The sequence below is a fragment of the Neopsephotus bourkii genome, unplaced genomic scaffold (assembly GCF_033783945.1).
Source record: "Neopsephotus bourkii isolate Nb327-2 ecotype Australia unplaced genomic scaffold, CSIRO-AGI_Nbou_v1 NB_1663, whole genome shotgun sequence".
Classification (NCBI taxonomy): domain Eukaryota; kingdom Metazoa; phylum Chordata; class Aves; order Psittaciformes; family Psittacidae; genus Neopsephotus; species Neopsephotus bourkii.
The window spans coordinates 5,895,751-5,921,446 of NW_026902137.1; the positions used below are offsets into that span (position 1 = coordinate 5,895,751).

At 42.6% G+C, this 25,696-nt stretch overlaps 1 protein-coding gene across 1 annotated transcript in view; it reads left to right on the plus strand.

The window, feature by feature from the left end:
• The first annotated feature begins 2,948 nt into the window (after nt 1-2,948).
• The window catches only part of ATP9A (ATPase phospholipid transporting 9A (putative)), a 62,566-nt gene continuing 39,818 nt past the window's right edge, over nt 2,949-25,696 (plus strand). Inside the window, exons 1-6 of the mRNA XM_061375440.1 lie at nt 2,949-3,181; nt 13,750-13,894; nt 14,186-14,299; nt 17,611-17,719; nt 24,407-24,465; nt 25,308-25,359. Of these exons, the coding sequence (XP_061231424.1) occupies nt 3,114-3,181; nt 13,750-13,894; nt 14,186-14,299; nt 17,611-17,719; nt 24,407-24,465; nt 25,308-25,359 (547 nt within the window). The 5' untranslated portion in view covers nt 2,949-3,113. The remainder of the gene's footprint in view (nt 3,182-13,749; nt 13,895-14,185; nt 14,300-17,610; nt 17,720-24,406; nt 24,466-25,307; nt 25,360-25,696) is intronic.

The following is a 25,696-nucleotide window of genomic DNA, read 5'->3' on the forward strand; positions in this document are numbered from 1 at the left end:
TGCTGTCATATTTTTTCTCTCATTAATAGAATATACCTGCAGTTGAGTATGAGAAAAAATGGGAGGAAATACATTTCATGAGCTGAAATGTTTGTGGAAGGAGAAGGAATTTTTATTCCTACTTCAGTTGTCCCCATGAGTGTGTAAGAACAGTCAAGTGAGAAGTAAGATATTAAAACATAATATTACTAAATTGAAATACAGCCTAAATGTCAGTTCTACAAACAGGTTTTGTGCTAAGACTGCCTTAGTTAGAATGGCATTGAAAATGCCAGCCTAAACATTGTCACTGCTGGTGCCTGAAACTGGTGGAACTATTAATGACGTTGCTGCAAAGTTCTTATTACAAAATGCCAGGATGACTCTGCTTCAACTGTGAAGAAAAAAAAGAAATGACAAGTGCAGGTTTGGTGCTGGTTGTAACCTATAGTGTAACCTGAGCTAGAACACAGCGAGGGCAGGAGAGAAGAGAGCTACCCAGAAACTGCTGTGACTCACTCTGCTTTGCTTACATGTTTTCATTTTTTAATAGCCTTCATTTTTCACGGGAAAAGACTATTATTTAGGATTACCTTGAGCTCATTTTAAGATACACACAAACATCCCTTATCCTAAACCCCCCCCAGAACAGCTGAACACCAAAACAAACAACAAAACCCCCTACCCAAGCCAGTCAATTTGGTAAATGCTACTTTCTAGAATGTTAAAACAAATGGTGATTTTGAACTTTCACTTGGGCTTACTCACTCATTTCCTGCTCTTGGCCATTGTGATTGTGGTATTTAGTTCTCAGAACCATGAGCCATTTAGATAGACTGTGCAGGTGGACAATATCTGGCAGCTGAGGACTGCAGGCGGCCTTAGGGAGTAACTATAACAACTAAGACACTTGTTATAGGTGGTCTATATATGGCTGCATGTGTAAGTAGGCATGGTGAGTCTTTGCTTAGTGAACATTTCCAAGCAAGTTATTTGTTAAATGAAGGATTTTGCAGACTGTCTGCAAACGGATGAGAGATAAACTGGCCATGCACAAGACATGTTCAGGCTTTGTGGTGACCAGGACTACAGTGTAAGATGCTGAGAGAGATTGTGTAGATTTGACTATTTCATACGATCTTTATCTCCAGTGGGCATTTCCTCCATCTGTATAGGTGCACCAGTGTAAATTTTGGTGGTTTCAAGCAGGAAGAAGCTATGCTGGCACGAATGACAGCCTACAACAGGTTTGCCCTCACTGGTGTGGCTACACAGGTAGTGAGAGCAAACTGAGATGGGGGATGCCCATGGCTAAGGCTCTAGAGGGGCAGGTAGAGGCACTTTTACTAAAACAGTCACCTTGTCAGCACCCATGGGCACCTGCTCACAACAGCCCTGGGGACAGTGCGAGCACTGGCTTTGTTTACAGAAAACGTCCAACATAATGTTACGATTCTCCCTGATGCAAATCCAGCTGAAGAAGCCCCTGGTCCAAGCCCATGTCCTTCTGAGGCTGCAGCACTCTGGCTGGTGCTGCCTGCTGTTTGCAGGCTATGCTCAGCATCCAGCGCCTAATGGGGTTTGACTGAAATAAATAAATAAAGGACCCCTCCCAGCCAGATGGTTTTTGTAAAAGCAGACCTTCTGCAGGGCTGATTTAGAGCACAGGCACACAGAGCGGAAAGCGTTAGAGAGGAGCGGTGAATGGGAGGAAGTGATTTGAAAGGGGTGGGGGCTGGATCCCCATCAGCCAGCTGTGACTCTGACACAGGGCCATCACCTCACTTACTTACACAATCTGAAGTATTTTTTTTCCTTGTTACTGACATTTTTGCTATCACTTGGTGGTTTTCTCCATTGACTTTAACCATGCTTTCACCAGGCTATCAGCACAGTTTCTGATGGCTGCCTAGATACCATCAATCCTGTTAGACTTTCCTACTTGCAGTTTTCTAAATGCAATTTAACATTCCACATTTTAAGAAGGCTGTGTTATATCAGTATTTGTCTTCTTTTCATGGTAGCATCACTAGGAAAGTGTAATTCATTTGAACAGGATGATTGCGGTACCTGGGTTCTATTTCTCCCTATGAAATACATCTTTACTGCTGGGAATTTCGTTTTTGCTGTTTGAATGAAGAATAAAGTCAACAGCATGAATGGGCTGGAAGTGAGCTGGGTTCCTTTTCTTAAAGGATTCCTTTGCTTTCTTATTTATGGAAAAGAAGAACATGAAGATATGGAGACGGCAGGAGGAAAACGGAGTGGAAGTAGAGGAGCAGCAAGATGGATGGATGGAGGAGGCAGAACAGGTGTCAAAACCACATTGAGCAGAGTTTAGCTGGGACAGAAATACAAAGCAACTGGTGGGACAGACTGTGGTAGCTTTCGGGAGCCCTGCCTGATAAAATACAAAGATCATCAGCCAAGCATGTGTTTCAGCTTCTGTAGCCCAGTACCTTTTTTAATCTAATCTGCATACTTAGTTTTAATGAAGACTTAGCTACTGTGATTGTAAAGAAGAGGTTGAAGTCATAAAAAGAGTAGAAATGCTGTAGCAATTTGCACCTAAACTTGCAGATGAAATCTGAATCAGGATCCAGAAACGTGCGTTGCCAGGAGCATATGAAGGTTAACATGCAAGAAGGGTGCAGGCAGCAGCACCATAAAACACAGCCCTGTAACGTAGGTTGAAGAATGCTATAAAGAAAAGGAATGAATTTGCACCTCTGTGCTGGCTGCAAAAGGGTGAGGACACGGGGGATGCGGCGTGGCCGTTCGCGTGAGGTGAAACCCAGGCGCGACCCGGGTGGGAAATTGAGACGGGGCACCGAGGGGAAGGAGCAGGATGGAGTCACGGGCGGGTGCAGGCTTAAAGACAGAGCAGGTGCCGGACCTTGCGGGGTTGCGTTGGGCGCTCTGGGTGATGCACACGGAGCTGGGAGATGCGGACTGGTGCTGGGGACCAGAAGCGAACCGGACCGGGGGCGGAGCTCGGTGGGGCGGCACCTGCGTGCTGGGACCCGGCGGCGCCGAGCCCGGCCCCCTCGGCGGAGCCGCCAGACGGCGGCGGGCCGGGCCGAGGCGCTGCTGGAAAGCGCATCCTTCCCCGCTCCGCCCCGGCAGCCGCGGCCATGACCGACAACATCCCGCTGCAGCCGGTCAGGCAGAAGAAGCGGATGGACAGCAAGCACCGGAGCGGGTGAGCCGCGCCTGGGGGCGCTGACCGCGGGCCTGGAGCCTCGCTTCTCTCACGGCCGCCGCCCGTGTTGCGGGGGACGGGCGGTGCGAACCCCGCTCCCTCCTGCCTCGGGGCGGCGGCGGCGGGGCCCGCACTCCCGGGGGTCTTTGCGGGATGCGCGGGGCTCAGCGGAGGGCGGGCGGGAGCCGCATCTCCCTGCGCTGCGCGGCCGTGGTCCCAGGCTGGGGAGAGGAGGAGGAAGAGTGCGGGGCTGGCAGGCAGGCGCTGACAGGTTGTTCCTGACGCCATTGCCGCGGCACGCCCGGGCGGAGGACAGGCTTCTGCCGGGCGTTGCTGCCGCCGGGGCTGGGCAGAGCGGGGCCGGCCATGAGGAGCCGGTTGGCATCCTCTTGCGTGGGGAAGAATCGGCCGCTGCCCTCATCGCCTGCTCCATCGGAGCCCTCCAGACAAAGCGGTGCCTGGGCAGCAGCCAGCGCGGCCGGGCCGGGCCGGCGGGGCCGGACAGCAAGCGCCGGGCGGGGAGTCACCGGCGGCCCGGCTCGCCCCTGCGCGCGGTCCGGTCCTGCATCCCCGCTGGTGCTGGAGCTGGAGCTGGAGCGAGCGCTCGGCCTTCGCTGCGTTGGACCATAAATGGTAGATCTGTAACAAAGGTCTCTGCCTAACTGTAGCAGTTAAAGCAATACAGTATCCTTGGTGCGTGGTGTTGCAATATCCCGAGCATGGGATGTGTTCCTGAAGGAGGTGGTTGTGTGTATTTACACTGGTATTCTCGTGCGGGGAGTTAAATAAGGAAAAATGAAATGATTTCTTACTATTTTTTAGGAAATTGCACCTCTATCCAGGCAGGTTGGTTTGTACACAGTGGGGTGTACAGGGTTACCTGGCTCTCAGTTATTGCAGTGCTTCATTTGTCCCTAAGTAATTTGGTTTGGTTTTTAAAATGTGGTGAATGATATTAGTCAAATAAATCAAAACACCAAAGGGGAGCCTGACTGTTAGAGCAAGATGAGACTGATACTTGTTTATTATGTGTTTGGTTGATAGTTTCTGATTCCTCTAACTGCAGTTGTTCTACATAGTTTATTCATTATTAGAAATATTTCTTATTAACAGCATTGTTTCTTATACTTGATGTAGCAATATCCATGCCAACTGATACAGAGTTGGGAGGTGTGTGTGGTGCAGCAAGTAATTCCCCAGCGTCTCTGTCACATGCATCATTGGGCAAGTTCCACAAGGTGCAGCCACCATGGCATTAAATGTAGTGATGTGATTGAAAGGGATCAGGGAGAGATGGAGCCCTGAGAAATTTCTCAAAGCTTCTTGAATGATTGCTTTTCCTGAAGTTCTCTAATCTCCACCAAGTACTTGGGTACTCTTGGGTACTACAAGTGGTTAGTAATGTCTAACAGAAATTGCCCTCTTCTAACCTCAGCTATGCTTCATTGACTGGGGACTCTAGCTGATTAGCAGGCACAGATTCTGGCAGCATGAAGTTGTGAAGGAAGATTGCTTAGGAATTTTCTCAATGGCAGTCTGAATAATGTGGATTTAGGGTTTCCCTTTGGTTCAGTAACTCTGGGGATCAGACTGATATATTTGGAACTTCTGTTTTACTGATAAGTAGCCAGCCTGTGGTATGTTAGTAGTTTGATTGAAGCATAGTGTGGATAGTAAAGCACTGAAGTCAAGTAAACCCAAACCAGTATGATAAGCCAAAGAAGAAATTGACCAGCAAGTCAGGCAGTGTCCCTGGTGTCCTATTGAGGGTGGACTCCTGGGGATCCTAAGCCATAATCAAGACCTTATTTCTTCTGTTTATGCTGAGAAAAACCCAAACAGAAGCCTTCTAAGTTACGTCCCTTGATACATACGAAACCCCAGGGATAAGAAAGCCTGAAACGGCTTCAACTTAGCATAGCCCTGACTGCAGTTTCTGCCCTGGGGGCAAGTTCTCAGGACAGACATTTTTGTCAGTGTTGTCTTTTGGAGTGGCAAATAGATTTCTGTTCATGTACAGAATGACTTCATAGAAATCTTCTTGTTTGTTAACAAAAAAGTAAGAAATACCTAATTCTTACATAGGGCAGGTGTCGCCCAAGCAAGGCTTTCATTACAGCCTAAGCCTGTACTGTTCTTTGAAGAGAAGCCAGAGAGGAACTCACACAGTATCCTTGCAGAGATGAATGATGGTACAGATAGCTGTGATCTGTGTCAAAGAAAAACCATGTGCTTAATAAACCAGTGGGGTACATGGTTATCTATTCCTGAGCATAACTTTAATGTGGATCTTCCTTGTTGCAATCAAAGGCTAAGCTCAGAATCCTGCAACTGGATGCCTTAACTTCAGCCATATCCTTCCAAATACTTTGCAGTACTCTGAAAACCACTGTGAGGTATGTGCCAGTGAGGAGGGAAGGGTAGCATTAACTGCAGCAGGACTGCTTGTGGGATGGCATGTGAGTCTGAGCTTCCCAGGGGCTGAGCTCTGCCAGGGAGGGAGCTGCAAGTTCCTGAAGCACCCCAAGTGCTGTGTTTAGTGCATGACACAAGTTTTTCCCTAAATAGCTATGTCTCAGTCCACAGTCCTGCAAGGCACTCTTTTTGAAACCAGCAAAATGCTGTGCTTATGCTGGAAAAAGGCCTTGAGCCAAAAATGTGGAGGGAAGGATGGGGAATAAGACAGGGAAGCAGGAGCTTTACAGTAACAGTTTGGCCAGCCCCTTGTACGTGTGAGTGTATTCTGGGTCTATTTAAATGGTAAATGCCATTTCAAAGTCAACAGAGAGAGAGATGGTTGCTCCTGCATGTGGGTGTGCCTCTGCACATGTGGAGCTGGGCTGGTTTCCCACAGACAAGCTGGTTTGTACCACGGTTCTTGGTGGATGGGCAGCGGTGGGCTGCCAGAATAGCAGTGCTCACCCCCAGGTCTGAAATGAGGATGTTGGGATCAAGTGGAGGTGAAGAATAAGGCTATGTAGTTTTGTATGGCTCTGGTTTTAAAATAATGAAATGTGGAAGGTTGGTTTGTGTATTAAAGGTGCCAAGAACTTAACAGCACAGCCTTTGAGAAACATGGAAACAGCACTGGAGAAGAGTGCTTGTTGTAGGAGTGCTAGAATCATAGAATGTTTAGGGTTGGAAAGGACCTTAAGATCATCTAGTTCCAACCCCCCTGAAATATGTAGATGAACTTCAGCACTAATTTGACAAGTATTACTCCCCATTAGACAAATATGACACTTTTTTTGTTTCCATTAATTTTGCTTATGAAAGCATTTTTAATCTGCTCTCTCAAATACTTCTCCATCAAACGTGCTGCATTTATAAATAAAACCTGCTTCTTTGCAATTCCTGTTAATCTAGCATCTGACAGTCAGTCTGCCCCATTACTTTTCTTACATCATCACTAAGAACGTGTTTGTAAACAAGTGAAATAGACAGTAGACCTGCTCTTCAGCACCTCCTGTTCATTTAGATCCCTGTGCAGGTTTAAGGGCCAGGTCACTTAGAGGGCTCAAAGCTTCGGATGCAGTTCACATTGAAAGAGATGCTTTTGAGTGGTTACGACTTTATTTTGGGATTTATGAGTTAGACTTTTTTATTATTTTTGCCATGTTATGATTTAAAATGTGAATAACAGTGTTGTAAAAGCTTCTCCATATAAGCTGCTTTCATATCGTTTTCATGTTCTTTCTGTAAGACAGCAATTTTAAGAAGTTCATGGTGTACAGTGACTTACTAGTTTACTGTACTTGAGGGGTTGTTGCAATACTGTTCTTCAGTGCTTCAGTTGCAAAACAGAGGAGAAATGTTTAGGAATGTGTATTCCTCCTAAACTTTTATGGGGAACTGCTCACATTTCTGTAACTTTGTGATTCCCATTCCTGAAAAGTGCATGCTAATTTTGTCAGCATCTCTAAGCAGCAGTGTAAAATCTCAGCTGTTTTTTTTTTTTTCTAGATGAGTTTTCTTTCCCTTTCAAGGGTATAGTCTTCTGATTCCTGATGGAAAGTATTTTATTATTCCTAATAACAGCAATAGTTCTCTTCTGCCAGAAACAGCCAACTTCCTCCAGTGACACTGACTTTGCCCTGAGCAGAAAACTTTGGAGTAATGTGATTTCACCCTCCTCATCCAGGTCTTTAAGCTTGGTACCCAAAGTAGGGATGATATCCAAAGAAACAGTAGAATCACAGAACTATGCAATGCCTGTGAAATTCTTCTGGGAAGGAGCAAGTGAGTTAACTGGCTGATACCCCCAGTCACAAAAGGACTTTCTGTTTAATGAGCACCAGACTAATCTGAAAACACATTTGTGTTCTTTCTGTATGTGCTCAGTTCTTTGTTTCTGGTACCCAACTGAATGGATTTGTCAGAATGCCTTTTTTTTTTTCCTCTCGAGGTTAGAATTCCAGAGGAGAAAGGGAAAAGGAGGCTGTCTGAAATGTTTCTTGTTAGGTCCACCACCCATCTTTCTGCCTCTTTAACTTTTGCTCTTGGTACAAGTTTTATTTTGTCCTCTCAGCAGTGGGCACCCTAAGTCAGATATTTAGTGGTACAGCCCAGGACTTCATACCCGAAGCATGGCTTACTCTCCCTGCAACACAAGTCCTTGGCACCTTTGGGAGCTTTTCTTTGGCTCCTGTGAGCACGCAGCAGTAATGCAGTGCAGGTGAGCACTGGGCTTTCACTGTGTCATAGCATGTGTTGTGCCAGCACAACCTGGTGCAGTAATAAAAGCGGCTGTAGAGACCAGTGTTTACTCACGTTGCAACATCAGCACACATAAGGCAGAAAGGGTTCAGGTAGTGAAGCTGGGCTGTCGGAATGTGCCCTGCGTAGATCAATGAAACCTGCCATTAGTCTGAAAACAGGATCTGCCATTGCAGCCACTCCCGTTTTGTGTAAAGCTTTGTAAGGGTCACAGATGTCATAGATAGAATTTTAAAGCAGAACTAAGGAGCTTAGTAATGTATTCTTACTTTATGAAGTTTAAAACATCATTGAAAAGTTTGAAAAAAAATTCATAAAAATTATGGCAATTGAGTATCTTTGGGGTTGGTGATAAACATACGAATGAGCACATGATTCTGTACTTGGAAATGTCTGTGTTCTTACCAAAACCTCATTTTCTAGCTTACTTCAAAAAGCATGGGCTGGCACTTGAGCAATTAGTACGCAGAGGTAACACTGTCACTAGACCAGGGTTTGGATTGTGGGCTTCTGTTCTCTGCCCACCCAGCAAAGCACAGGCAGTGTGCTGTGTGGTTTGTGGGACAAGAGGGAAAAACCGGGTCACAGGGTAGGTAGGAGTTAAATGCCAGCACTGGGGTTGACTAGTTGCCATCATAAGGTAAAACTCTCTCGGGTTCTTTGAATGTACATAGGATAAACATCATCATTTGCTGAGTTCCAGCCACTGGCACACAAGTTCCTTGCTAAGCACCGCAGGCTCTGGAGAAGGCTCCAGCAATGACGTAATGGGATGCCTGAGCGCTGATAAACCTCCCCAGTTAAAGCGTTGCAACTGCAACACTTCAGCTGTGACTCTGTTGCTGCTGGTTGTAGTATTGTGTTCATTGGTTGACTTTGGTATTTGCAATGGATTCCTTTACATTGCATAGAAGCCTCATGCTATGTAGGAGAATTCTTAGTAGAAGTGCTGTGTATTCTTTACTAGAGCATTGATACTACAGGCAATCACCTTCAAAAGCTTGCTGGGCAGGAAGTTTTTCTTTTGTTTGCCTAATTAAGTTTGCAGTTTGCTTTCCCTGTATTTCAGGAGGTTGCGAAAACTGTGACTCCAGCCAGGCAGGAATATCACAGAACTGTTATTTTCTCACAGCAGATTCTCCTATGTCCCTTCTTGCTTATACTTGGATCTGCATTATTTTTAGATCGATTCTCAAACCTTACAGTAACACAGCATTTGTAAATTAAAATTCTCAAAGCAACAAGTATCTTTGGGAACACTGCAAGAGGTCAGGGCTTGGAACACGTGCTAAATTTGGGGTAATTTTACTTCTGTGCAATTGCCTTCTACTTCTCTGTCTTTGTGCTGTCAATATTGGGATCTGCCCTCTCATTTAGAACCACACAAGTGTAAGCAATTTTGCAGAGCTAGGCGTTAGCATTCACAGACTACTGAATTCATACTTATTAGGAAAATACTAAAAGAGTATAATTGCATATAAGCAGATGGGCAGAGCACATTCTTCCTAAGGTAAAACATTCTGATTTTGTGGGGTTCATTTGCCATTTTCTTACGTATTCATGAAGAAAAAACACTGATAAGTCACTGAACGTATTAAAATGGCTAGAAATCTGTTTTAGAGATTTAGGCACTGGTTTGAAGATCTGACCAGATATTTGGAAAGTTCTTTGGAGTGTGGTAGTGTATTTTACTCTGTATAAAAAAAATACCTCCCAGCACAAGTAAAAATATATTAAATTGTAGTAGTGCCCTCTTCGAGCCTTATCCTATTGTAAATATTGTGGTATAGGTGGGTAGGTATTTCTGCTGTTGAGTACAATTCCTAGAAGAGGCCCAACCTAAAAAGTAAACAAAGGTAACTGGTTTCAGATGTCTCATTACAAGGACTGCCTGACTCTTTCTGTAACTGGGAAGCATGTTGTGATGATGAAATGGGGTGTGTGGATACCAAGTTTGCTCCCTTGGGCAAAGCCTCTTGTTTAGAGCCTTATCATAGAGGTCATTCTGAATTCACAGTCATTCAAACATGGACTCAAGGCTAATCTTGTGTGGTTTTTCTCTGTCATGGAAATTATTATTTTTTTTTAACAGAGCATATCTGATTTCTGTTGTGATCCAAATACTGCTATTTTCCATTAAAAATAATTGGGATGCAAGTGGCTGTCTTAGGTCTTCATCTGCAAACACAAAACTGCATTAAAATGTATCAAGCTACTGAAATGTGCTTCTGTAGTAGAGTATAAATATGGGTGTTTTACACTAGACTGTCTCATGTTGGTAACTGCCTTTCAGATCTGGGTATTACGCACAGCTGTGTGGGGAAGACAGATCCATGAGTTAGGTTTTCTTAACAAAAAAAAAAAGGTTTTATTTTTGACAGAAATCCGTAGTTTCAAGGGCAAGTGTAAGTTTTTGGAGTGGGTTACATTTAGGGTACTTACGCTAATTATGGGAGTAGTCAGAGGTGAAAATCCCATGCGTTAGAAATGTTACAAATGCAGAGTACCAGGCAATGTCTGTATAGAGGTAAGCAGAGATGGCAGTAGTGGTGCTGCAAGTCTGCAGGATGTCAGATGCCTCCTGTATATACTTGAACAGTAAGGCATCTCCAGTGATTTTATTCCAGTAATTTGCTCTAGGTGTTCACAGGTATCAGTGTTTTGAACTGTTCATATTACCCACTGTGTTTATTTCTGTCAGGCTTTCCTGCATGCTCATCATTTTCTCCTCTTCAGCAAATGAACAGTTTGCAAGTCAAAGTTGACAACTGAAGGGGCTTTGGTAAAGCTGACCTCTGTGTGGCCAGTGATAAATGCATGTAGGTGAAAGCAGCAGGGTAGTTATTGAAATTGGGGGATTTTACATACTCTGGGTTTAGAATGGAGGGTTTGATTTAACTAGAGCTGGTAAGAGACTGTTCATCACCATCCAGAACGTGTGATTTCATATTCCTTCAGTACCAGCGTGTGGGTGCGATGTAGCACTCTGCTCTCTTGTCAGCATTTCAGTCTCAAAGCTTCCTTGAGCAAGGAAACCTTCTCTCCTGCGTTTGGGTGGCATCTCTATGCTTGTGGTTTAGGTTGGTTTTGAGTACAGGCTAGAGAAAAATCCACTTTTTCTGGGTTTATCCATCACTCTTCATGAAATATAATAATGTCGAAGAAATTTGGTTATTCAAAAATCCCTTTATGTCTAGTTTTAAAAGCCTATGAGAAATTATCTTACTAGTCAGCCTTGTGAAGTTAACGCCTGTGCGAGCTCATGGAGAACTGAAACACATGGTGACACCTTTACTTCTGGAAGCAAAGCTGATTTCTGTTCCTTTCCTGTACAGAAGGAACTGACTTAACTGAAAACTCTTCTTTCTGTTTATTTGCATCCAGTGGGGCATGAAACATAAAACTCAGTATCTTTGTAGGAAACCACCTTCTGTGTAGTGAGTTGTAAACTGTTTAACACACTGCGTGTATATTCAGTCAAGGTGGTTACTTCAAGGGCCAAATGCTTTGTCTGCTTCCTTAAATAGTTACTGCTTTTGGTTAGCTGTGTATTTAATAGAACTTTTGTGGCCGAATGCTGCTGTGATTGAAGAACAGATCTTAACAGTGGTTTCTGGAAAGATGCTTGTAAGAGCTCTGAAGCTTTTGGTTATCAATCTAGCTGACACTGGCTTTCCCAAACGTCAATGAAATTCAATAGGTGTGTTTTTAAAGGAACAAGGGGGATTGGGAAGAGATTGGCTTTCAGTAAGAAGCAGTGACAACAGAAAAATAACCCTTTTGGGCTTTGGAAGGGTACAATGCTGCAATCTTGAGTAGAGAGGCTTTTTCAAGGTTTAAAAGGGATTGTTGATAAGTCCTTGCATCCCCTGCAAAGTAACCATGCTCTGATTCATTGCCTTGTGTCAGCATTTGTTACATTGAGCAGTACACAGTCTTACTCACTAAACCTTGTGTGAGAGCTGAGTTTTTGCTGGCTGTATCAGCCAGGTTGAAGGCCCCATGAGGTGCCCTGAGCTGGTGGCAGGCAGCCTGTGGAAAGTCTGGCTCTCAGGTGTTACCGTTACTGAATGAATTTCACATTAATCTTTCATGTTCTTTTACCAAATGTTTCCTGTCACCTCATACTAGCATCTTTTGGTTGAGAAAAGCAACCTCTAGCCTGAATTTTGTAGGCCATGCAATGGTTCCTAAAACAGGGGATGCAGTTTAGTTAAGTATGACACCCAGCTGTGTGCTGGAGGAGATTCTTAACTTGGATATTTTTAAATACAGGCACCACATGCTATTGCTGAGATTTATTTATTGACTCTGGTTGTCTCCTTCACCAGGGAAAGGTGGAAGCACTGACTGTGTCAGGGCTGCAGAAAGGAGCTTTGGTGAGGCGTTGTGTGCTGGTGGTTTGAACAGGCGCTCACAGCTAGCTTAGCTCACATCTCATATCCTAGATACTAAATATCTCCCCAGAGAGAAGAGAAAATCCTTTAGTGACCATATCAGTTTTTGTAAACTTGGTTTGGCTTTCCTGAATGCGCATGTGACTTTTAGGAAAGGCCAGAAATGATGTTAAATAAATGGCTTTAATGAAGACTGAGCTGAAAAAGTAAATAATCAGCATACGAGTGTGTTCCTGTTCTATTTTGAAGGGGGTTTTGGGAAACTGGCATTACAAGATATAAAAGGTGATTGTTGAACTGGATAATTGTGTCGTGACAATATTTAAGAGCAGGAACAAAGATACTGCTGACAAAGTAGATAAAAACACAGGGAAAGAAAGAGCAGAGGTTACACTGGACTAATCTGGTTGAAAATAAGATGAATTTATATTACTGTGTCCATTTCTCTGGCAGTTTGGGTATGTGGCACTGGGTCCGGGCACTGGTTGGGGTTGCCTGAACTCTGCGGTGGTGCTGCAGCGGGATGGTCGTGTCAAGAGCTGAAAATATAAGTGACTACAGCTAAACTAACAAACCATGACTGTGTGGCTGGATCTGCATGTCCTTGGTCAATGAGAATGTGTTATTCATTAGTAGATAACACAAAATCTGCTATTAACATAAATGCCGCTAATGACTGTAATACTGTATAAAAATAAAATCTGTAATCATTTTGCATCCATTTTCAGATTCCTTGTAAGGTTTAATTTTTAAAGGATTATACATTATTATTCCTTGGCAAGACTGTTTTAAAGTGCAAATATTCAAATATGCAAATATTAGACTCTTCTGTTAAAAAGGTGCAAATTCCTATGAAGCAGGGTTTGCAGGAAAAGAGAGAAGCATCTCTGTCTCCATCTCATCTCTTTAAGACATATGAGATCGTTTTACATATATGCATTCTTATTTAAGTTCAGTTTGTAAATGGGAAAGCCCTCTTTTGTTTGAGGTAGTTTCAACAAGGAAACAGAAGAAAGGCTAGAAAGTGCTGCAACTACTTTTTTAATGAGAGCTTTCTGGCATAAAACCTGCAATCCAGGATCAGTGCAAGGGGGACCTTTCTGCCTGCACTCCATACTCCTTTCTTCCTGGAGCTCTTTTATTCACAGGAGGTAGAAGCTCTCCCAGCAGTCAGCAGTGACCTGGTCCTTGCTTCTCCATATGTTGGTTTCTTGAAAGCAAAGATGTAGTAACGGCTCCAACACCATATGAAATGTTTGCTCACAGCTCAGTAGACTGCAAGGCAGGTCTGCAGTGGCTGTATTTAATAGAAAGCCAAGCTCTAGTCTCACCAGAAGCGGTGTGACAAAGAAGTGATGCTCAGCTGTTCTGCTGACTGGTGGCAAGGGTCTGGGGTGTGTGTGTATCAGAGAATTATGTTAAAAATTAACTCATTAATTATTGTTCCTTCTATAGGTGTTGTCAGTGCTTAAGATGCTGTGGAAGGAGAGACCCAAGGCCTCGTACAGTTTGGCTTGGCCATCCAGAGAAGAGAGACCAGAGATACCCTCGCAATGTTATCAACAATCAAAAGTACAACTTTTTTACATTTCTCCCTGGGGTAAGTGTGAGGGAAGTTGCTTTTCCTTATCCCGCCCCAAAGCTTTCCCTAATTTCAGTGGTTTTACAGTAGACACATGCAGGACCTGGAGCTGTTTTGGGTAGTGTTTGGTCAGCCTCCTGCAAAGGCTGCCTTAGGGCACCAGCAAACCAGACATGATCTGTCCTGGGCTACTTTAAGACTGCCCTAAGTTATTTAGACACTAAAGTAGCATGGAAAAATGTTTTTGATTGTTAGTTTAATATTCATAACTTTTGAGCTTCATTACTCTCTTCCCTTTTTTCTTTTTAGGTGCTGTTCAACCAGTTCAAGTACTTCTTCAACCTTTATTTCTTGCTTTTGGCCTGCTCTCAATTTGTCGTTGAAATGAGGCTTGGAGCACTTTACACATACTGGGTTCCTCTGGTAGGTCATTTATGGCTTATTTACTCAAGAAAGTTTGTGTTTGACACAATTTCTTGTGTTGCCCTTTCTATAGGATGTAAGTTTGCACCATAACTAATTTTGTTAACTTATTTCTTCAGGCTTACACTGTATATGTTGTATTGTAGATGCCTGTTTTGGACTTAAGCTTTGTTTTGTAGAGGTTTCACAGGGATGTGAGAGGACTCTGCCCTCAACTTGTTCATTTGTGAGATGTTAACGGGCACAGAGCTCTCATCACTGGGTGAAGTGACTGCAAGGCCAGCAGGACTTTGTGAATAACATGAGAAAACTAATAGAGGCTGAAGCAAGTATCTTTCCATGGCAATGTGTGTGCTGTTTACAGATGCATCTAAACCAAGGGTGTGCTCATGGTGGGTCTGCATGGGGCATTGCACCCTCCTTGGGTGATCCACGCTTATGGGAGCCTGGACCAGCCTGGCAACAGCAGAAAAAGACCGAAGGGCACCTTTCAAAAGTGACCTTAATGAGTGGCCATATGTGCAAGGATGGCAAATTATGCTCCCCTGTCAAACAGTTTGACCTGCAGCCTTGGGATAGGTCAACAGGCTGCTTCATAGTTTAACTACATTGTAAAAAACAAATGAAAAAACTGAGAAGCCCACCACCACAAACCTCCCACGTATAAAAATCAGTATATGGAGATGTCTGTACTGGCTCAAGGTGCGGATACTCTTTCCTTCCTGAAAACTACTTGCCCTTTGATAGCTGTGTGTTTCACCTGTAATGAAATCAATAATAATCAGTTTTGAAGCAGAAACTCCAGTGCAGAAAGAGGAATAGTTGCATAGAATGGGCTTCTTAAATCTACAAAATGCACTGTGTGAGCCAGTTAAACAGCTTAAATGCTTAAATATATATACTTACAATTTTTATCACAGTAAAACTTACTTCTTTTTCTATGTGAAAAGCTTCTCTGCTGCACTTCAGCTCATAGTATTGTAGAATAATTTTGGTTCAGAGGGACCTCTGTTCCAACTGTCTGCTCAAAGCAGGGCTGTCTTTAAACTTAGGTTGGTTTGACTCATCTGAGTTTTGAAAATCTCCCAGGACAGACATCCTTTTTACTTTAAAGAAATGACGTAAACCCAGCTGAAATTTGATCTAAATAAAAAGCAGAGGGCTCTTTCAAGATACTACTTATGCAGTGACTTGAGAAATGGTGGTGGTAAAAATTTGTGGCTGTATTGAGGGAACTCGGGAGTGACAAAGGAAACTTATTTTCTTCCTCTTGTACTTTCAGAACAGTGAAATTCCTGCTAAAATTCAGAAAGAAGCAAAGGGGAAAGCTTTGGGATATTGCTGCTAAAAATCTGTTTGTGTTAAAGGCTGGATTGCACTGAATTCTCCCTCAAGTGTATGCCATGATGCATTTGCTGTATGACTCTATTGATAGTTTCATAAGATCTTGTCCTGAAAATAAAGTATACATGCACACAGAGGATCTCTCTGGGTTTTCTATAAGCAGTTGAGACTTGTCTTTGCCAGGTGAGCAATTAGAATTTGGCATATGAGCTGCCAGAAAGCAGGATAAGAAAGGTCTTTGTTCATTACTGGCTGCTAATGTGAGTGTTGGGGATGGAATGATATATGAGATGACACAGTGAGTCAGCACATGTGGGAATATTTTGGGGTGATTATTTGAAGACTCTCCAAGCAGCTGAAACATGAGTTGAAAATAACTGATGCTTTTGTGTTTTATTTTAGAAAGCAGATAGGAATTCTAGCTAAAGGCACAAATGCCAGTTGTAAATAGAAATGTCCATTCTTTTCTTGGTCTGTTGATTATGGGTAAGATATCTTCCACAGTTGTGCAGAACACATGGTTGTGGCACTGAATGTTGGGGGGGTGAAATGTTTCTCTGAAAATAGTGCATTAATGGCTTATTACTTTCAATGTTTGTAAATAGAGGATTGAATACAGGCATTTTTTCTTCATGTGTCTTAATTTTGAAATACTGCAGAAACCTACTACATTGCATTTAAATACTGACATTAATTAATCCAGATCATACTACTAGAATTAGGGACTCTGGGTTAATTATAGGGTTGTGAGAACTGGCAGGTGAAGTACCTAAGTGTTTAATAATTAAGGAAACTGCTCTCCTTCTGTCTTAGTAGTTCTTAGGTCATTCATCAGCATTTTTCTTTGTTTTAAAATATGTGAGCATTTGAATTGTTATTTAGCGTTAGCAGTGCTCCACAGCAAGGCCCAGCTTAAGAGCTCATACGCACAGCTTTTGGAGGCGTGTGCATAGCTGTTCTTTCTAAAAATGAAGTTACTTAAAGTTGAAATTACAACCCACTGGCAAAGTCTCCTGTTTGGATAGGTGGTTATTTACAGATATTTTCATGTGGTTTTCATGTAACCCCCAGTTTCTAACATCACCCTGCCCCCTTCTTAAAATAAAGAAGTTCCTTATTAACAGTCAGTACATGGTTGCAATTTTCAAGCATACAGGTTGTAAAAAGTTCATTTTTCTTCTGTAATGAATGAAGAGTGTTTTAACTGATTAGTGAGCCGGAGCTGAATAGTGCCTAATGAAAAATTGGCTTTGTAGTACTAGCCCCATGAAGAATTTTGCATTCATTTAGGGGTTTTTTTTATATATGTATATAGTGAAGGATGTGATGTGGGCATTTTTCTCATGACAAGAGGAATGAAATATCTTCTCACATCCACAGAAAAGTAGGACTAATTAGGTAAATGTGTAATTATACTATGAGTAGTTCACATTAATGTATTTAGGGTGCTTATTTGTGTAGGTTGAGTGTATGTATACATACACATGAATACACATGCATTACATCTGTATATATGAAAAAGTGTTCCTATATAAAGAAATCTCCCAGGTTAGGTGAGTTAATTTTGGTAGTTCTGTGATGGATCGAGATTTGAGGGATCCTGTGTTACACTGCACTTTTGTGTAACCCCTCTCAGTCTTGGTTACTCACCTGTGAAGTGCGGTGGGTGTTATTTAAACTCTTAAACTTCACAAAGATTTTCTTAGGGAGGTACTGGCAGAGCATCGTGGTAATGCTGAGAAAAAACCACAGGGTTTTTTAAACAGCAGGTCTGTTGTCGGTTTGCTGTAGGGAGTTCCACTCAGCAGCACATAACATCACTATAATGATTTAGTGAGAGAAGATAGAATAAGGAAATGCAGATTGTTGGCATTGGTACTGATAAATACTGCTCTTATTAGAGGCAGATGTGATTTCTTTTCCTGACCTTTGCATCCATTCTGTTCCCCGCTCCATGCTCCTTTCAGGGATTTGTGCTTGCTGTTACCGTCATCCGAGAGGCCGCGGAGGAGATCAGATGTTACATGCGCGACAAGGAAGTGAACTCGCAGATCTACAGCAAGCTCACAGCGAGAGGTCGGCTCGGCGGCTCCAGCGTGCCCGCTGCATCCCGGCGCGGCCTCGGCAGCACCGGGGGTTGCAACTCAATCAAATGCTGCTGACAGTTGGAGAAGCAGAGTTCAAGGAATGGGGAGGGGGGTATGGGCTCGCAGGCACGTGGCTTTGTGGCCACGCTGCTGCTCCTGCACCGTCGGGGGGCCGGGTGGCTTCTCATGGATGGCTCCTTGCCAGGGTGTGGTGGATGCTGGGCTTTGCTGAGGGTTTCCTAGGGAGATGAGCAGCTAATGTGAGGCGGTTGTGTGTTAATTGCTTGAAATAACTGCAGAGCATCATCTTGGCAGCTTCAAGGCATGGAGAGAGGGCAGCCCCATGAGTTTACATGTGCAGGAGACTGCTTGGTTGGCTGGAGGTCACTGCAACCAGCACCAGGCAGGGATGAACTTCCAAGCTGCTGATGGGATAGTTCTAAACTCTGCTTGCTCATAGCTCTAGTGTAGGCCAAAACATTATCCCAGTTACTGCCCCTTCTTGGTGATTGGAGTCACCAAAGAAAATGAAACTGGATCTGAATTGCTCTGGGTTGTGAAGGCGGATGTTTCCAGAAGGGAAATGCATTTTCCTTCCTGCAAAGCTGTGACGTGAGAGAAGCACTCTGTAAAGCTGGCAAATAAAAGCAATCAGCATAGTAGGAAGAAAACAAGAATGGAGCTATAGTAGATGTGATATGACCTTTGGGTTCTATTTATTTGTGTTACACTGTTACCAAAACCAGAAGATCGTCTTCCCGTGTTTTTTTTCTTGCCCTGTTGGTGAAAGATACCAATTCATATTCTTTAGTGGAAACAATAAATGTGTGCTTAAAAAAGGGAGGAGGATCCACACAGGCAGATAATTTCCAAAAGCAGTTTACTAGAAGAATTAAACTGGGTGTGTGAAACTGTCGGGCGATGGTTATGCAGAGGAAGATTCAGTTAATGAGGGTGAAGGCAGCCTGTGTTCTGGTGTCTTAAGACTAGGGACCCTTTGAGCACAGGTACCACAAGTCATAGTTAACTACTCTGTGTACTGAAGGAGCTTGTGAGTGCTTGTGTTAAAGTGAATTGCTTGATGTAGTGACGTGTTTCATCACTTACCGAACATGCAGTACCTGTTGAGTCTCATATTTTTTTTCTGTGTTGTACCAAACAAGGACGTACATCTTGCAAGTCCTTTGCTAAAAGAGACTGTGTAATATGTTACAACAACTTGTGTGCTTCTGTTAGCAGCAGTTGGTGTAATTCCTCAATATTGGCGAGTTCCTCAATATTGCCCCTTCTTCAAACTGTGAGGAGCTTGAGACGTCACAAGCGAGCCCAGGCTGCGCCTCAGCTGTGTCTGATCCCTGGCTCTGGCCATTGTTTATAGCTGTGCCATACCTAACAAAGACATTTAAATTCTCATTTGAAATATAGAATGCTGCCTTGCTATGGAGTTACTCCTAATACCATGACAATGATGGTGAAGCCAGGGCTTTGTTTTTAACAAGGGAATGAACTGAAGCAACTTCTTTTTTTCATTTCCAGTTTCTTTGTTATGGAAGTTTATACCCCTGAATTAAGATGCAGTGAACTGGGTGTAGTAAATATATGCTGCTTTCAACACTTAAACTTTTAGGAATAAGGATGCTTTTAAAACATAATTGCTTAAGGCTGTATGTATTTCACATGCCGGGAATTATGAGGCAACTCCTAACTAGAGACTTTGAGTTTCTGAATATTAAATCCCCTTTTAATAACGTGTTCTTACGACAACACTTAAAATGCTTGGCAACCAACAAAAGCTTCATCCGAGAGGGGTGTACTAGATCTATTTAAAGATATAAAAGAGTTGCCTTCTGGATTCTATTCAATGATCTATAAGGGGCCTGACCTCTCCTTTAGTTCTTTTCATATTGCTATTACGTTTCCCATGAATGATTTCCCTCCCCCCAGTCCTTTAACTTTTCTAATTTTCTGAAAGAAACCAAGGAGGATTGGCAGCTGGGCACTAGCCAAAAATCTTAAGGCACTTTATTTAATGTGAATTTGGTGCAGAAACAGGAGCGAGACTCTCCTGCAGTATAGTTTTGATTAGGAAAACCACAGAATATTATTTGTGATTGTCTTGTGGTTTGGGGAGAAAAGTAATTTTTCTGTCTTTCTCTGAATCTCAGTATTCAAACTTTTCAAGAGACCTGAGCATCTGCTTTTCCACTGATTAAAAACCTAGAAGCAGGAAAGTACCTTGTGTGGATACCACAGCTGGGGGATGGAGGAGTGTTGGCTTTGGTTTATCGTACCTATTAATACAGTTAGGGAAAGTAGGCAAGCTTTGCAGAAAGCCCTTCATCAGGTCAGAAGCAGAAGCAGCAAATATCAGAATAAGTTGAGAACAGCTCACCTTAACCATTAGTTTTCAGTGTCAGTGATAAAACTCCAGGTTTTGCCTTGGACTTTTACAGGCTTTTTGCTTTTTTTTGTGTTAAATAGCACAGTTCGTGCTTCAGGATATTGGCATAGCCCTGTACTGAATAGGGGCAGAAGGCTACAGATGCACAAAAGCCCTCTGAAGTGTTGCTATATGTATTTTTTTTTCTTTTTTTTTTTTTTTTTTTAAACTTCACAGTAGTTTCACCTCTAAAGCCAGTGCTTTGGGAGAGGGAGATTAGGTGAGGCTTGACACTGAGCACTGGTGTCTTGAAGATTGGCTATAATGGATATAATGGAGCACTTTCTCCAAGCTATTTTTTATTTCTCCTGAGTATTTGCACTAAGCTGCAGTTAAGGTGAATGGAGAATAGCTTCTCCCATCTCTAACCCTGGCCTCCCAGTGCAACCCCACAGATGTAAATACATACTTAGGTCTGAATGAAGTCAGGAGGACTTAAGCACTTGCTTATACGCAGTTTTGAATAGGGATAGAAGTAAGCAGAGATTTAAGTGCTTTCCCAAACCGAGATCCTCTTGTCCCCTTTGTGTGCAGTTCCTTGTGCCCTGAACAGAGGCAGCACTGGAGTGGCTGGGCACAGCTCCTGCCTCCAGTCAGGAGCACAACAGCTCCAGTACTCCACCAGCCTGGTCCCCACCTCTGGCAAGTAGTTTGGATTTGCAGTTTTGCTGCTGTACATAAACTTGTTGCACACACTCTTCTTGTTAAGCTTTTTAAGATTCACTGAGCTGCTTGCTTTGTAGAGAAAAAGGAAGAATCCTCTTGGGTCACATCTTCTCATATAGTTGCTGAATTCTGGGGACTAATCTTTTTGGAGGGTAGCATGAGGCTGAGTAGACAGGATTGTATTTTTTGTGTTCCTTTATTTCATATAACATCAAAAAACCTCCACCCTGAGCCTCTTTTTCTAGCGATATGATCCTTTTATGTTCCAAAGTGATGAAACCAGCAGACTTCTGGAAAGCATTTTTTAAAATGGAAAGTTCTCCATTTACAGGACAGTTGTTTGCATTGTAATAAAAAATAATCAGATTTCAATCCCCTATTCATAAACCCACAAGCCTCCTTGTGTGCAGAAGTCTGTGTGCTGACTTTCTGCTTGATAGAAAGCTAGAACCGTGCTTGCAAATTCCTGGTTTGTTTTTCTTCTCTCTCAGCCCCCCTTCCCTGGGTAACACTGCATAATAGAGAGAAACTCCACAGAAAGAAATGGGAAGAGACCTCCTACTGAGGGGTGCTACTTAAGATACAGATCATTGGCATTTACCAGCCATATAAAAACAATATTTTCCCAAACCCTCTGAGTCCTGCTCTACAGTTTATACAGCATAAGGCTGCAAAAGCCAGAAGTTTGGTGCAGCACATCCAAGCAACCTTTTTTGTTCTTAGAGATGCATTTAATTTGTTCTAACAAACCTCTGGCTTCGTCTTTAATTCCAAATTAAGTGTTTTGATCTGTACCTTGGTGAAGCTCTGCAGAGCTGTTGCGCAATCTTAAGTGTTCACATGGTGGAAAAAGGCATTTCTTCTGGCTGTATTTAAATAATCTGCTTTATGGTACATCAATCACACTGCAGATTTTGTAATCATTTCAAAGGCCAGAGCTTAAATTGGGACAAACTGTTTGCATTCTGTTATGTTTACTTTTTTTTTTTCACTGTCAGGTTACAGCAAAGAATGAAGCAAATACCAATCCCATTTGAAGAGCAGAGGGTTTTTTCAAATAAGAGATCAAGACTAGTTGCTTTTTTAAACTGTTTTAATTACCAACTTGTATTCTGATTAACTTCAGAAAATATGAACTGGAAGCATTGTAAGTGCTCAGTAAACCTGTGTGTATCTAGAGGAAGCTCTTTAGGTGCATTTATAAAAGCAGTAATTTATTACTCCAAAAATATTTAATTAGCAGAGCAATACTGGGAAATGAAGCAGTTGTGTTATTAGCTAATTTCTTAAACAGGCATGAGAACATTAATGTTTAGGAGGGAGTTTCCCCCTAGAAAGAAAAAGGAATTAACAGAATTCCCAAGATCAAAATAAAACTAATTCGAGTAAGTTGCTTTATGGGAGTCCTGAGTCAAAGGAAACATCTGGTCCCATGCCTTCTTAGCAGGACGTGTGGTACATACTGCAGAGATGTCATCCATGAGAGGCCAGGAGTATGGCTGGAAAAGCAAAATTAGCTTTGCTACCCAAATAGGGCATCTCATTTATACAGGAGTTATAAAATGTGCATTGGTTAGAAAGGTCCTCTCTTTCTTTTACCTTAAAACAGCTGAGGTTGGGAGGGTTATTGAGCAAGACAAATCTGCTCCAGCTGCTTTGATTTTTCTCAAATTGGAAATATTTAAAAGCAGATGATAATTGCTTTAGGAATAATGATCCAAAAAGCCTTTTATGTGTGTAATGATAGGAAATCATCACGTTGTAGCTTTGCCCAGGTGTTAATTTTTCTTTTCCAGCAGTAATTTACATCATTAAGGAAAGCACTACAAAAATAAGTTTTTATTCCTGAACCCTGCAGATAGTACTTCCTATACTGACAGTCACCAAATAAATCCTTTCTCTTTAAGAGAAATACATAAAACATGGTTAAACAAATCCACCTCTCCTTCCAAGAGCTTTTTTGCACAGTGGTTTAGGAATTGCTGTTCCTGTGTGGGGAGAGCACATGGGGGCTTTTTCCCTTTGCACAGGAGAATATTCAAAAGCACTTTTTGTTGTTTTGTGAATAACCGTATTAAAAGGGGAGGAAGAGATGTTATCTGTCAGACCCTTTTAGTGTCATAGTACCTAACTTTGTGTAGCCCATACAGAAGACTGCCAGGGATGCTTTTTTTGATCCTCTTGGAGTGCGGCTTTTCTTTTCAAGCCTCTGCGTAATGGACTCTTAATCCCTGGTATGCTTCCTGCCCCGGCAGAGATGTCTTTAGCCCAGCATTCATTTTGTTTACCTTTTTTTTCTAACTAAAAATCTCACAAGGCAAAACCTAGAATCCATGGAAGACCTATGAGATATTTGTGAAATGGGCCATGACTGCTTATAATTTGTAGGAATAATTACAGCATGTAAGGAAGTCTGCATTTATTAGCAGCAGTGATGAAGCATGTTGTTAAGCACACAGTGTGTCACCAAAGCAGCAGGCTGCTGGGAGCCCAGAATGGCTTTCATTGTTAATTTGGAGCAGAAACACTGAAGCATATCCTGAGAAGGATGCTAATGAAGGGACTGCCAGTAGTAAAATCCTAGTGACCTTTGTGCTTTGTGCTAATTTCTATTCCCCCTCCCTTCCCCCTTCTCCTTTCCCCCTGAGCTGCTATCTGGCCAGTTAGCCCATGAATTTCGAGGTACAGTAGGGGTGTTGTCCATGCTGGGGTGAGCTCCGCGTGCCTCCCCCACTTCCACTCAAATCACAGCAGATTAAAGAGGCTTTTGTTGAAATATAACAGCAGACACATAGAGGCAGGGTTCAAATTAACTGATTATAAATCACTAGTTACTCTGAGAAGCCAAATCTCGAGCTGGCTAGTGATTTAAAATTACAAGCCAATTGTTAAATTAATCCCCTGTTTTAAAGCAACTGGGAAATGTTTGACAGCTGCAAAGAGAAATATTTACGTGTTTTCTGTAGGACCTGTACTCTACAGGGCTTGTTCAGGCTGCGTCCATTGAGAGGCGACAGAGAGGTGGTAGAGCTGAGCCAGATCCAAGAGCTGTAGTGCGGAAGGAAATCAGCCTATTCTTTAAGATGGGCCCGTTGTACTTTACAGCTTCTAGGTCTTGGCTTGAGTGTTGAGCTTTAAATTTTCAGCTACTTAAGGAAAAGGAGTTGGGAGTTGATGGTTCCCTACTGTAATTTTCCTATGGTTGCTTCTGTTTTCTGCCTGACACTCAAAGTGTTTTTGAATTCTTGGGTTAAGCGGTACAACAGAAAGGCTTGTTTCATAGTGGTTGCCAGAGAGTGACTGGGGGTTCCTGTAGCCAAGGGTGAGATCTGGAGCTCATAGATGAGAGCTTTCAGCCCTTTTCACAGACTGAGACCCAGTGCTTTACCCAGTGGGAGCTATGGGCTTGAGGAGTCTTTACAGGGCAGTGTTGCTTAATTCTTGTAATAGAAACTTTACCCATTTTCTCCAGAATAGTGAAGTGGAAGAAAGGGATGTAAGGAGCACTGCACAGTGCCCACAAACCCTGGCCTACTGCTGCTCTAATGCATCGGTACCTTTCCTTTCCAGGTACTGTGAAGGTGAAGAGCTCTAATATACAAGTAGGCGACCTCATCATTGTTGAAAAGGTTAGCCTTTATGTGTGTTGTTTCTGTGTACTTTTTTGCAAGACTATAGAAAATGAGATGTTTTGAAGTCATATTTGTTTTATATAGGCTTAGAACATCAAGTAATGAGCACTAGTTAAAATATTTAATAGCTTTTTAGGGTTTCTGCTCCCCCACCAATACAGCCTTGTCATCTTTACAAATGAGTGCAAATCTGTAGATATGCAGCAATAACCTAATTTTTCCACTTGCACTGTGTCAAGACAAAAAGGCTCCCTGGTTCTGTCTGTGATTGTGGGACACAGGTTAAACACTTGATACCAATGCAAGGTCCAGATTTTGCTTTGGGTGTAAACAACACAAGTATTGGGAGATACAGTGGCTTGTTACAGGCATATTTCCTCCTTTCTACAAGTTTGTGTGGGTTTTTTAGCCACTGATTTTTGTTTTCACACTCTGGGGAAGCAGCTATGACCTTGAAAACCATCAATATGAGAATATTCAGTACAAAGAGGAGAATAGTAGCTGTAGATTTGAGATACGTGCTTCTAGCATGGGACTTATTGAAAGGAAACCAGCATTAGTTTACAATGTCTTCATACTTCTAGAATTACTCACTAGCCCTTTTGTAAACCTAGTAGCTGATTGGTCTGGTCAGTGGGAGCTGGCACCAGTTATTATTCTGTACTTTGAGTTCTTCAGGGAAGTGATTTTAGGATTCAAAACAAAATGAATACCAAGCTTCAGTTTGACAAAGAAATCCTCTTTCATACCCCTTTTGCTTGTCACAGTGGGGCTGTGGAAGGTGGCTGCACACGAGTGGAGGGCTGTATACACAATAATGGCTTTTCTTCTCCTAACAGAACCAGCGAGTCCCTGCTGACATGATCTTCCTGAGGACATCAGAGAAGAATGGTAAACATCTGGAACCAATTGTCAAAATAGCCATTAACCTTTCACTGGTTGTTTAGAGAAAATTATCTTCTGGAAACGTGAAAGAAATAGATAATAGTAAAATTTTAGAGAGACAGAGAATTCAAATGGTTTTATGGGCCACCGCTTCTCGACAAACAAAAACTCTGGTTTTGTTTGCTTGTCAAAGAATGTAGGTGGTTGAATCCAGGGTAAATGAATCTGGCTTCATAACAGTTTGCATTTTAGATGTAAATAATTTTACTTGCCCTTCAGGTTTGTTTTGTTAATTGTGGGGTAAGGAAATGTTTGGTCAGAAGGATTGGAAAACACAAAGACG